The sequence below is a fragment of the Sinohyriopsis cumingii genome, chromosome 7 (assembly GCF_028554795.1).
Source record: "Sinohyriopsis cumingii isolate HCF-2022 chromosome 7, ASM2855479v2, whole genome shotgun sequence".
Classification (NCBI taxonomy): Eukaryota; Metazoa; Mollusca; class Bivalvia; order Unionida; family Unionidae; genus Sinohyriopsis; species Sinohyriopsis cumingii.
In genome coordinates, this window is record NC_142967.1 from 12164764 (window position 1) to 12179624 (window position 14861).

The window sequence follows — 14861 nt, forward strand, 5'->3', positions numbered from 1 at the left end:
GTACAACCGAAACATGTGAATGGCCTCATCTGTCACATGCATACCAAACGTAGGACCTGATCCATGGGCATGAATCCCAAACCAGATCTGACCAGTAATTGGGATAAATAGTAACACTTTTAGGTCTGTATGTTATAGGAAAATTAGTTCATTCCAATGCCAAGATCAATTTTCTTTCAATGGATTTTCTTAGAATCACCTGTGTTTTAAGCGAAAGTGCACGTGTGTAAATTTGATACATTTTCAAACTGTGTTAAACCAATCAAGGGGAGGTAAACATGGCTGCACTTTATTGACACAACATTTGGATAGAGACTTACAAAAGTATTTTGCAATTACATGCAAAACTAATAAAATGAAGACCTGTCTTTAAAAGAAATCCTGCGAAAATCAATCAATGTATTAACCTGTGACTTGAGAACATATTTTCAGAACCATAGCAAGATCAAATTGAGTGCTGACATTTAAACTCAATGGTCACAGAATCTTACACATGCAGTGATTTGTGCTCGACAAATCTCACCTATGTCTACAATGTTATTATGTTGCTATCATATCATATTGCTATTTAGTAATACAAAAATACGCGATCTTAGATAAAACAGTTTTGCATGTAAACTCCAGAGTTGAGGAAGAACTTAGTCACACTGATTAGAAACTTCTTGATGCTAAATACAGTTCATAATACATCTTTTTGTTACCATCACAAGGGTATTGTCTGCAAACACCAAATTATGTATTGTACAAGTATATGCACACACTATCTGTCTATTGTCAGTATAAAAATATTTACATAATTGTTGTAATCCTTTCAACTGAAGCCTCATAAATTCAAGGTCATTCTAATCAGTGTCTTCATAGTTGCAATGTATTCAATAGTTTATGTCAACAGCATTTCGACTTCTCAATTTGATTTGCTGTAACATTTGCATATAAAAGGAGGTAAAGGTTCATTTTTTAACAGAACATCAAAACCTATAGACACATCTTCTGATTTAACTTGGTCAACTCGGATTCTTTAACAGTGCTAATCATAACTGAACCAATTTTCTATTTCTTGTTTTGCTTTGTGCATGTATGGTACATGCAAATTTATGCAGGCCCTATGAATAATAAAATGCACACAGCACTATTTGTGAATTGCAAGGACATGATGTCATACAATTATCTCTTCATCTACATTCCTTAAACTTATATCCCTGTTTCAAACAATTTAAGTGTCGAAAATCCAAATTCTGCTTCCTTGTAGCTTGTGTACATGTTTGGTGATCATACAAAAATGTTTTGTAACACATGGGGTGACACAAAATGATACCTGAATGCAACAACATCACATTATCAGCCAATTCAGTTGTAGAGATTATGAGATTGAGATTCATATTAAAATTAAACTTTTTATATACTTTTTGACCCATGATAAAGTCTTTTTCAGTGTTCTCAACGAAATGTGACATCAATTGGCAGGTTCTAACAGGTGTTTGAGTGTAAACTATGTCCCTTCACTAACAGAAGCACATCTGGAGTAGACAACAATATGGACGCAAAAGCAGATGTCACTAGATCATGACAATCAAAATGACCAGACTGATCGATTTTAGTTACTCCCCTATGATATTTCCACATACCAATTCTCAAGAATATAGGGTCAGATGTAATAAACAAAGTCCTCAAAATGCAAGTCATTCAAGCCTAAAAACAATTCATATACATAACATTACAGGTGAAACAGGATCCAGGATATGGAGGGCTTAATAAATAAATAAATGAAGGAATGACAAACAGACCTGAATTTAAGAACATGTGTGCAAATATGCCAAACATTATATCCCCTTCCAATTTTACTGACCAGGTGATGAGAAGCCCAACTATTGATGGATATTTAATTCACTCATGTGTAATGATTCAGTACGATGTTTGTTAAGCCAAGGCAGAGTACAGATTACTTGAATGGGCACTGTAAACTTGATAATCCCTTCTGAGGACATCTTTATATGTAATGAGAAGGCATTTTTATGCATTCCAATGGTGCACGTAGCATGATGTTTGCAATGCAGGTGAAAAATTGAGGTAAATGATGAAAAGCTGATGCTTAATATACACAATGCTGAAAACAATAATCTGCAATGTATTAAATCTCTGGAGATTAAAGACAGGGCAGCCACAAGGAAGGCCAAGTGCACTCCATGAAAAGGCAAGTTATCACTAAGATAGGCAAGGACAACACTGCACCTGCAGACAACAACCTATAAAACATTTAAACTGGATAGCAGATTGTCTTTCACTGGGTCAAAAGATTTCAGTTCAACTGTACTTATGAATATATTAGTTCTTGCTGAAAGGTGAACATTTAAAACCTACTGTGACAAAATTACTGTATTTATCCAAGTAATATGTATATCCAACAACAGTGATGACCCAGATCTGCTGTTTCAAGAGTAAAGAAACAGTGTTGACCCAGAACTGCTCAATCACATGCAAAATGACCAGAGTGGACCCAGATCTGCTGTCCCATGAGTAGAATGAACAATGTAGGCACAGACCTGTGGTGGCATGATCTGAATGAACAGTTGAACCCAGATTTGCTATCTCATAATTAGAATGAACAGTCAGCAATCTCACAACTATAATAACAATTGGGACCCAAACCTGATGAACAGTGCAAACCCAGACCAGTTGTCTCAAAAATAGGGAAAGTGTGGACCCAGACCTACTATCTCGAAAGTAGAATAACAGTGGGGACCCAAGCCTGCTGTCTCAAAAGAATGAACAGTGTGGAGCCAAACCTAGTTTAAAGCGTAAACCCAGACTGGTTGTTTCAAAAGCAGAATAAGCCATGTTGACCCAGGCTTGAAATCTCATAGGTAGAACTAATGGTTTGGACACAGAACTGATATTGCATTTGTAGTGACCAATGTGGACCCTGATTTACAATCGCATAAGCAGAATTAACTGTGTGGACCCAGACCTTGAATCTTACAAGTACAATGAACTGTCGAAAGATCAGCCAACACATGTAATGACATCATAAGGTATATATCATTCCCACTTGGGTGCAAATTACACATAAGCTTATATGATAAATATTCATTCAAAATAAAAACTCTCGGTTTTTGATGGTTCACTAGGTTTGCAATCTTTAATGAATAACAAAAGACACAGATTGAGCACTAATTTCGCTATCTTTTTGTCTGCTTCTGCAATTCAAATGCACTGCAAATCAGTCATATCTATAGTTGACCAATACTGATGACATCCCCCTTTGTTGATCGTATCAGAGTCTATTCCATAGATTGTTGACGTCATTGGGATCTTTGAAAACAATTTCAATGAATACTCAAGACAAGGATAGATTTTGAGTTATTAAATGCAAGTATTCTGTTTGATATGTCAATCCTCTAGACCATGACCATTAAAGTTGCTGCTGAATCGTTTAATTTCATTTTGGGGGTGTTGGTTAAGAACAGTCTATATATGGTGTTCAGATATAATTTATTTTATGCACTGAAGTTTTGTCATCATATTTGCTTCTGATAAGCCTACTATAGCCTATGAAGTACAAAAAAGTTCTTTTGTGAAACATCTAAATTAATGACAACATGTCTGTGAGGTATCTGAATGCAAGACCTCCCTTGCATTTATTTTCCCCCAAAAGAACTTCAAGGCAAGCCAGGACTTACTACTGTACTCATTTCAATCTTGTATGTGCAAGTTGAGATAGGAATTTCATGATTCACAAATATTATAATGTATTCTTCGATGCAAAAACTGCCTTTGTATCAGTATTTTACATTCTGCATACAGCTGCAAGACAATATGAGAAAGTATGCAACTACTCCAAATTGAGAAAGAGTAGCAGTCAATTTCATGAATGTGAAATGAAGAATTTTTCAACTTGCATTTCAGAAAACAATGTATATACCTGTCTGCTTTTTCAGACTGGTTTGTTGTCTTTTTATCAAAAGGAATGACAGGTACACTAGTTGATGCAGATGAGGAAATGGCTGCTGAAATTATCGGACGCTCTCTATTCAAGGATGTTAATCTTCCAAGAATCTCCTTTCTTTGTTCCATTCCTTCTGTTTTTTGCATTTTAGGGGGAGGATTTACATAATACCCAATTAATACTTTCGCATCATCTTTTGACACAATTAGTGTGCTTTTAGAGTTGAAAGCCTTCCCGTATTGAACTAAAAAGTAGCGCTGCATTTCTGTACAATTTAACACAGGTATCTTCAACAGCTGACATCGTTTTTTGAGAATTCCAGTATCTTTTGCTGGCAATATTTGTTTATGGATGTCAACCAATCGGATATATGGCAGGTTGTTTATCATGATGGCTGGCAGGTCGTTCCAGAACATGCTGACTGTAACAATCCATGGTGAGTCGTAATCGACAGCACCATTAGTTGGCATTGCTATGGAAGTTGCCACAGTTGGAACACCACCTGCAACTGTAGATGTCTCTGGAAAAAGATCTGTCTTATCAAATTTAAAATCATTTCCAAGCATCTCCAGTGATGATCTGTCTAGATGTGGCAGAGTAAGATCGGATGATACACTGCTTGCTGGTAACGTTGGGGTGGAAGTCAAGTGAGACTCGAGCAGTTTTTTAATTGGACTTCCGTTTGTACCACCTTTATTACTGTCAGTTGTCTTGAATGGAGATTCTGACTCTGTTGCTGATGTTTTTGTTGTGGAAGAAACTACTGCAGCCTTACTAACACTAGTTCGAATGTTACTGTTGACATCATCCTTAACACTAACTTGGATGATTCTGTCTGTTGTCTCAATGGCTGGCAGGTTCCTGTCAATTGTCTCATTGGCTGTGATCACTTTGTTGGTTGTCCCACTGACTGAGAGCATTTTGCCAGTTGTCTCACTGGCTGGGAGCATTTTGTCAGTTGTTTTCGTGATCAACTTATTCTGTGATATGACTGCATGGTCAGTATTTGTCACAGGTGCACCTGCAACAACAAAAGAAAAAGGATTTATTTTTGAAAATAGAATTTTAAAAATGCATTTTCTCCCTAAGACTTTGTTGAAAAAAAAGAATGTATTCCAAAACAATTCTCAACAAGAACTTCAACGGCTAGATATCACAACCCACACCTTTTTTTCATGCTGCATCAAATAGTTTGGTCTTAGACTCACATCACCCCTGTAAGATAGGAGTCATACTCCAAAGTCTGTTACATACATGTCTCCCTGTAATGATTGCATACAGTGGTCAATCAATGCTTACAAATGTCACCATCCTCATTTTTTACATCAGATCCATGACCACCCCAGCCATGCCTACCCAAGAATCAATGAAAACTACATTTAGCAAATTTACACATAGCATTTTGAAAGGAGCTTATGGACAGAAGGCTAGTCAGGCTGACAGAAAGACTGAGGTATTACAACATCTCTATTGGTAAAGCATAAGGATAGAACGTAACTTCAAGTAATTGAAACTCTAATAATTATGACCCACCCCCCTTTTCCAGAAAGTAACCATGTGAATACTGTAGTTTGTATTTTCTATTGACAAGAGAAGGTAATGTCTTTATCACATAATTCATGGTGATATTAATTTCTCCTTGAGATGCTCACTTGGCAGATATCTTAACATCAACTACATGAGCCAACAGTATAATGTGGATCAGAAAGGGCTTTAATATCACTGCCAATCACCAGGACTACAGGCACGCACGCACATATGCATGTCTGTGTGCTTAGTAAAGAAAAGTTCAATACATGTAAAGGTGAAAATATTTTGGTAGATAAGCCCTTTTAAATCAAGGCAAATATGTATTTCTAACAGAAAAAAAAATAAATACCCGGTAATGGGCAAAAATGTTCAAATAATTTTAAAAGGTAAATGAAATAAAAGATTAAAAATCCTTCAAAAATAGAGTCCAGTTTTTAAAAGATCTACCACATTCTTTCAACAAGTTCAAAATTTCCTCTGGTGGTACATCAACAAAAAGCTTCTGCACTGAGTTCATAAAAAACCCCAACAAATTCTGTCTAATTAGGTTCAAGTTGATAAACTTGATAAGAATGCGTTATATCTTAAGTGGACATTGGCAAGGTATGGACCTGTCAGATTTGCATGGGTAAAGAGAGCATGTCGAGTACAAGAAAGGCACAATACCACCTCATCTCTAATTTATTCTTTAAGGAAGGTGTCTCTCCAATTATGGGCTTGATGTTCCAAGTTTGTTTATATAGTTTCATTCAATATATTTTGCCAGTATACAGAACATGTCAAATTATAGAAAATCTGAAATCATAAAATTAAATTTTCGATTCTGAAATGCATGACTGTAGGTCAGATTTGGTTGCTTTATCTGTTGTTCAACTACACTTAATACTTGTGTGAGTGGGCCAAAAGTACAGAATACACATTTCACGAGAAAATCATGTTTCTGTTTGATGGCATATTAATGGCTTGTCAAATTTAAGTTTTTGCAAGGTTTTGAGTGTGGAAAGGGAATCTGAATATCGATGACATTTCCTTTCTGAGCACATCTGATGCATTTAAAATATCTGAGGTTGACTGTAAAGTGGTAGGTATTGTAATGGTCAATATCAGTCTTTTATCAGCTCCAGATGGAACCTGTATCAATAAAAGATGCCCCTATCTCTTCCACACACACACTTATTAGTTTTATCCAGAAGAGCTTTCAAGAGAAGAAGCAACCATTAAATAACCAACAGCTTTCTTCGTTGTAGTGGTACTTGTATTCGCAGATTATAGATACATTGGCTAAAACGTTCCTGTCACACATATTGCTGCAAGACGCACATCCTAGATTTTCATTTGTACGCAATGAGTACAAGTCAACGATAAGACTAAAAAAAAATTTTTGTTCTGCAATATTGTTTAAATCATGTCTCTTCACTAGATACGCTTATTATATCTGACACCTATTTTCATTTTCATTAAAAGCATCTTGCTCATATTTATGTTTAGCACAGTTTTGCTGTCAAAAATCTTGCCATAATTGCCACAGAAAAGACAGTTTATGTAATCATATTTGTTACAATATCATACAGGGTTCCTGCACCAAAATGATCTTTATTTTCCAGATTTTAAGGAAAAAATGAATTTCAGGAATCATTTTTTCAAGTCTGATACTTAATTAAAGACACAATACTGCAGCTGAAGGCATAAGTGCAAAAATCTGCCCCTAACAGACTCAACCAATGGCTTTTGATGTAATATGAAGAACATTGCAAAATCACTCACTATGAAGTTACAGTTGGAAAACAATGTATCTTCTCTAACAAAACTTTTATTTAGGCTTTTTAATTTCAAATTCCAGGACACTACATAAAAAAATTTAATTTTCAAGAAGGTTTCCGTATACTTTTTGTTGAATTCAAATTCCAGTAGGATTCCTGGATCTCCTTGAAAATTAGGTGCAGGAACCCTTATCATATGTATGGATTCTACATTAATACACATGTAAAACATTTTTGATAATTTTTGTTCTTGAAATTAAGTTAATTTTCCAGTTTAATTGTTCAATCTTACATTTATAACATCTTTTAAAGGTTTAGTTCTGTGTTTTACATGCTTACGAGAAGACAAATGTTACCTTTTTATCTTGAAATTCAGTGACGTACGACCTTGTTTATTTAAAGTACAAGAGAATAGGAATACAAACTACATGCTATAATGAGAAATTGCTGGACATTTATATTCAGGTGAGAAAACTGTCAAAAATGCTTTATGTGTGCATTAATATGGAGTCCATACATAACAAGAATTTATGCACATTCATGCATGGAGGTACATGCCTGAGCATGATCGTGAATACACAAAGTCCTGGGACATGAGGACTTTTTAAAAGAGGCTGTTTACTCAAGGATCAAGAGAACTCTCTACTAGAAGTGAGGTCAGCAATCAAACTTTGTCTATAACATGACTTTTATAAAAAATTGGAACTGGTGGTGTGGTCAACCATCTTGATCATTTTGGATGATCCTCACATACAAATACAAGACATATATGCACATTTTAAGTTAAAATACAAAAGAAAGTATGTATATCGCATTATTTCACATTTGTGAATTCACAGAAGTATAAAATATAGTCTAAATATGATTTAAAATTAAAACAAATGTTATTTATAATAATCAAGAATACAAATGATGGCTGACATTAAATGTCAGTTGTTTTAAAGGCATAGAGGGGAAAAATGACCTTTTGTGCTATTGTGTAATTTCTCTTAGGCCGTTACAACAATTGACACAGTGGTGAGCAAAGAACACAGTTTGTCTCCATTTTCTTTTCCCTAAGGAGAAGAGTAAATGGGAATATGTATAAAATTTTGTATTTGTATTACATTAAAAAACAATCTTCTGTCTAAAGCTCAAAACTTGTTCTTGATTGCACTGGTATTTTTTGAGGTTTTGACAATACAGAAATATTGCAAAATTTTAGATTTTTGATGAACATACCATGTGTCCATTTAGGAACAACTCCCAATACTGTATATGTTACAATGGACATATATCAACCATTACAAACACTGTTACAAACATTTAAATTTATTGCTAATTTGGAGGCCATGATTGGCCCTTGATATTTTGATGACATAATTGTAAAACAAGTTGTTTACATACATTTCTTAAACATGTCATGGAAATAGCTTTTGTATAACAAGTCCTTCATTTATTAATGCTAGTTATTTCTTAAGATTGCCTGTTTTATGTCATTTTTTTGTGTTATTTTAGCAGAAGTGCCTGTTCAGATGCAACTAATACATGATATCATTACAGAGATGCAAAAGTATCAATGAACGTTGACAAATTAACATTTTCTCATTTTTCACATGCATTTTCTCATTTATCACATGGAAAAAATGTGAAATCATATTGATATTCTAGTAATAGGTTATTACTGCATACCGTTATTTTTACTGAACTTTCCATACTCAAAGGGATCCCATGTGATGACACACAGGTCATGTGACTGGTTAGTATGCAAGTCAAAAGTGATCGTGTTTTTTGTTGTTGCAACTAATGAAGTTTTTATATTCTGAACAAACATCAGTGTTTACTGCACGTGGATCAAATGAATTTTCTATAAATAGCTAAAACTGAAGCATAAAATGACTATTTTGGATCCGACTTTGTGTCTCTGGATTTTAGACTTTTTGGTCCCAGATCTAAGGCAAACCGGTATGAACTGCAAACAGACAGTTGAGCCTTTGCAAAAAGTAGGATAAGATGGGCATTTGGAATAAAGAGTGGTCTCCATACAAAAATAATGGCTCCATTTAGCAAAAAAAAAAAAAATAAAAAATCCAACTTTTACCCTTCTGCTCATGCATTAGTCAAATAGCCAATGAAAATGAAAAATGATGTTTCGAACACAACTAGACTGTATGTTATTGAAAGATCACTGGGGATTTGGTGTTTTTGGATCTATTCAGAAATAGCTTTCAAAATGTGTTTCCTACTCAATTTTCAGGCGAAAATGACAAAACCTCCAGGGGTTAATGTGTTAAAGAAATATGTAGCCTAGACATTTGTTTGTTTGCTCTACAAGCTAATTCCTCAATGTAGCTGCCACCTATCCTACACAGCTACAACACTACCATAAACCACAGAATATGATGTGCTACACTCCGGAAAGCACGATCCCCGAGTTGGCTTGGGGAAAGCAGAATAGCCTCGATGCCTGCCCTCACATGTAAGAGGTGAAGTGAGATGTGTCCCAAGATGATGCTTATGTTGAGGTCTTGGAATTTTATAAAAGCGTTAAGGTTTGTATAAAAAAATCTGACCATGCATTTTAAGGATTTTACCATTTTTGCCTTTATGTTTGTCCTGTATACCTTCTTTTTGGAATGCTTACACATACTTGGCACTATATAGCCAAGATTGTGCTTATGTGACATTATACATACATATACACCAATTTCATGGAAAGGCTCATGTAGTTTAGGTGATTCATTTGCCAGTGGACTAAATCCCTGTATTCAAGCTTTTCTCCCTGATGGATGATCAATATAAACAGGATAGCTCAGTCAATCTGTGTGGCAGTCATCATGCATTTTCCCTCATTTAAAGCCAAGGAAAGGGAAACCAAGAATTAGACCAATAAATAGTGTCACATATTTCTGGTAATATGTATTAAATTTGGTGTATATATATATATATATATATATATATATATATATATATATATATATATATATATATATATATATATATAAAAATATATATATATATATATATATATATATATATATATATATATATATATATATATATATATATATATATATATATGTATGTCTGTGTGTGTCTGTGTGTGTGGAAATTGTTACATATTCAAATAACTGAAAATACTGAATCCAAATTACCTCCTAACTGAATGCCAGCTTTTAAAATCTTTTGAAAATACAATATGAATCATTAAAATGAATTAGTTTAAAAATTTCTTAAGTCATCTTTCATGTAGTTTGAGGGATCCCTTTGTCTTGTCGCTAGTTGTCATCTACCTCCTTGACCATCATTCCAATGGTCATTAGAAATGTACAAGTAATAAAGAAACCAGTCAAATAAGATAAGAAACCTGAAACTTTGGCATTTCATGTTTCTCACATTAGGCTGAAATGGGTCTAATATTACCTTTACAATGATGATTAGGTAAGTTCTGGTAATTCACACATTATAATTAGTGTGGTATTTTATCATACAGCAACACAAACATGTGGGATCAGTGATTAGGATGCCTGTCTTATGACCGAATGGGAGCAGGTTCAAATCCCATAACTGGACCAGCCTAGTCAACTACTGTGGTGTGTTCTTGGGCAAGGCACTTTACTCTAATTGGCAGTAAATAATCCATGTATGGTGCTTGCCATAACCCATCAAAGCAACCAACCAAACAAAAGTAGCTTATTTAGTAGACATGTATCAGCAAACTGATTTACTGCTGTATTTTTTTATAGTGGCATGTCACCACAATTCTTTTTCATTGTACCAGTACTTTGATAGTTTCTGCCAAAAAAGAATGTACATAAATTCCTGAGTAAGCTAGTCAAGAATATAATGACATTTTTCAGTATCTTTTCATTTTTCTGGGAATAATACTGATATTTTTCACAAATTAATTTCTTGTGTCACAAATACAGTTATATCTATCAACCTTGAATCAAATGAATGGCACATGTCATGTATACCATCATGGTATCAAAAAGCGAATCTGTGAAACATATTCAGACCAAATCTAACTTGAAAAAAAAAAAATGATTTTAAAAAGGAGAAAAAAAATGTCATTTTTTAAAAGTTTTTTGTTATTGTATGTTAATAAATTCCTTTGTAAGACCGAGATTCATCCAAAGATTTTCAGGCATGCTGTTGTTTTTTGCAGGACATTTACCTGACTGCTCCAGTGGCCTAGTGGTTAGAGCATCTGCCTCGGATGCAGGAGGTTGTGGGTTTGATCCCTGGACGAGTCATACCTAAGACTTACAAAAATGGTACTAACAGCTGCCTTGCTTGGCGCTCAGCATTAAGAGGTAAGTGTTAGGATTGGTCGGCCTGGTGTCAGGATATCGTGACTGGGTGGGACATCATGCTACATGTCTGCGGCATGATGCCCCAGTGCTAGACATCACTAAAAACTGCCACATTGTAGACATCGTAGCAATATGACTGAAAAATTGTTAAAACTATGCTAAAATTCCAAATCACACACACACAGACTTCTACCTAATTTTTTTATTTAAATTTTTTGTTTGTTGAATCAGGGTGTTACTAGCCCACTCTGATAAATATCTTCACCGGGTCTTGACGTCTTACTCGAAGTACCCCTTTCTATTACATTAATAGCATTATTAGTAAATAAGGTTTCAGCACCAATACTTATTTTTATTTACAAAGCCTCTAATATCAACAAGTTTCACAGGCTATCTGCTATAGTATAAACATACTCATCCCACTTTAGTAACAGTTTTTAGAAGAAACTTTTACAGTAATTAACAAACACATGACAAATTCATCTACTATTAGGTCCTGACCATTTAATGAAAGGGGGGGGGGGAGCAGTTTAAATATTTTATTTTCGTTTATCTCCATTTTTTTGTGTGGTTCAAATAATGAATACATACAACATGGAGTTATTTTACTATAAATTAGAGCAAAATATTTTTTCCAATTATGTGAGAGCTGGAAATTAAACAAAACTCTTAAGCCCTCTGCTCTAGCAAATTAAATTGTTGCCCCTAATGTAATGTGGTACTGTGTGGTACACAATGTAATGTGGTACAGTGTGGCCCCTAATGTAATATGGTACAGTGTGGTACACAATGTAGTGTTCAGAAAAACCAATATGCAAAAAGGTTTTCATGGTAGTTGTACTACTATTTAGTACTTGGGCAAGAGTTACCTAAGTGCTTTGACCAAATACCACCAGGTTGGCCAACCTTGGTCAATTCAATGATAAGATTCAAACCAGCACCTTTTTTGATGTTTACTCTAGCTTGCTAATTATTGATCTGGGAGTACATCATGCCTATTTATATAAGCCTGCTAGGGATCTCACATGTTACAAGAAGAGAAATATAAGGTCTTTAATACCTGTCCATGAAGAATCTGGAAAAGTGGAAACTTTTTTTGCATTTCTATTCTGATACGACTGTAAGTGGGCCTGTATTCTATATAGGTCTATTGGATATGGTATGTGTGTCCATGTGCCACAACACCAGCTATAACGCACCTGGAATTAGACCAACCAAACAATGCCAGCCTGGTGTGAACCTTTAAATGCCAAAATACTTCATTTACAAGCCCAATGTACATAAACTGTAATTCAAGTAATATTAGTCTGAGTTTCCCCTGACCCTTGCCATCCCTTTTTTGATATATGGACATTTATGTTGGAGTGTAGGGTCAGAGTACATTCCCTATCAAAAAGTTGGAATTCACCGACACCATTTGGTGTTGGTATAGGATAGCCGCTTACTAGCCAGCCTAGAAAACTATAACAACCATTCATCGAGATATACCTGCATGAAATTGATAGGAATATGATTTATTTTCTCAGAAATAGCGAATATAGCATTCGTTATATCTTTATTCGGCTGACAGACGAGATGTAAATACCATATTGATGAAATCTGACCTGGAACTTGCCATTTGCATTCCAAGTCACATGACTACACAAATCTCACAACCTACATGTCAGTGACAACAGAGGCCCAATAATCACGTGATTAAAGTAATATCAGCACATGTGAGCAAAAACCCAACAGAACATCCAACAAAATACTAATAATACTATCTTCTGTATACCTGTACACACCAAAGTAACCTGATAACCAGCTATAATTGCTCAACATTTGATTCACATTTTCTCTGTAAAACTGAGATTTCAGTCAGAGTCCATATTTTCTCATTCAAATGCTTTCATACTCACCGAACCAGATATCTGTGTCATTACTTGAATATAAAATTGTTCTGTATTTTATTGTTGAAAGACATTATTAAATGCGAATTTGTGTTCAACACTGACATATAAGCAAAATTACACCAGTAAATAAATGTACATTTAAGCAGCATTTCAGTCAATACCATTTTAATATTAGTAACATAAAATTGATGAAATGCCATTGGAAGCACGTAGCTTGGTAACTGAGAAGGATGATATGTCCCCAATAATTATCGATTATCCAGAATATATGTGCAGACCTTTACTAAATACTATGTTACAGGCCTCATTTTAAAGTATTCCATATAATGTGATCTAACTTTGTACTCTAATTATAAATCAGCATAATTAGAAGGCGACAACAGTGTAAGAAACATCAATTTCTTTAATACTGGTAGTTCTACAATGATCGTATAGTTGAAACGGATGGTTTGAAAAGGTGGATCAAGGTCTTGTGAGACAGGGTGGGGTGGGCAAGCAGTATACCCCATACATAAGCTTGAGCTAGAGATTGGGTATGTTATGCACGTGCAGAAAAAACAGGCCCATATTATCAATGTTAACGAAGTTTGAAAAACAGGTCGAGTCAAGAAGACACAAGCTGTTGGATTTGTATGGTACTGGGTCATGGCAATGTCATGCCTATTCGATGCCAATAAAAGCAATACTGACTGGAACACACTGATTGTAATGCTATTGTCTGGTTTTCTACAGATGCATGAGATTAGGGGCAGATCCAGATATCTTTTTTACATAGAGGTTCGATACTGAGAAATCAGACAGAGTGGGTCATCTGAAGTGGATTTTAGCAAACACAATCCCCACCCTCACTTCCCAAACACCCTCTGGATCTGCCACTGACACTGGTGAGAATTTGTTCAAGTTTCAGGTATCTCTTCCCCTTGTCCCCCTACCCTACCCCCAAAAAGTCTCAAATTCAATGACCATATTCAAATTGTCTAGCAAAATAAGAAAAGCCACTGTCTCGCATCGTGGTATAGGCAAGAAACAATTTTTATCAGGCAAATAAAAATTCATTTCACCTGCCCAGAAACTTTCATTGCGTATTTAGTTTAGTATACATGGTTGCAACATTAAGGGTATCTTTAACCACCCTCTCCCAATTTTACCCGTTTCATGAATCAAAAAAGTGACTTTCCTATTAGGAAATAATGGAATCTGAAAATGGCTATTAAGCAACAGTTTCAAGAAACTGCTATCATTCCCGCCAAGTAACCCCACATCACATTAAAAAACATACTTGAAACTACCAGTCATTAAAAACACAATTTTGACTTGCAGAATCATAAAATTCCCAAATACCCAACCAAGACAAATGGAGGGGTAGGAAAGGGTAGGGTTGGTTATCAAATACTATTAAAATAGTCTCCTTTGAAAGAATACCCGGAATTGGCAACGTATA

General features: G+C 34.9%; 1 protein-coding gene across 4 annotated transcripts in view; it reads right to left on the reverse strand.

Moving 5' to 3' along the window:
- LOC149794744 (uncharacterized) overlaps positions 1–14861 on the reverse strand; it is a 138758-nt gene that overhangs the window by 12185 nt on the left and 111712 nt on the right. For all 4 annotated transcript variants that reach the window (XM_089964366.1, XM_089964368.1, XM_089964369.1 and 1 more), the window contains one exon: positions 3920–4964. In XM_089964366.1, the coding sequence (XP_089820492.1) occupies positions 3920–4964 (1045 nt within the window). The remainder of the gene's footprint in view (positions 1–3919; positions 4965–14861) is intronic.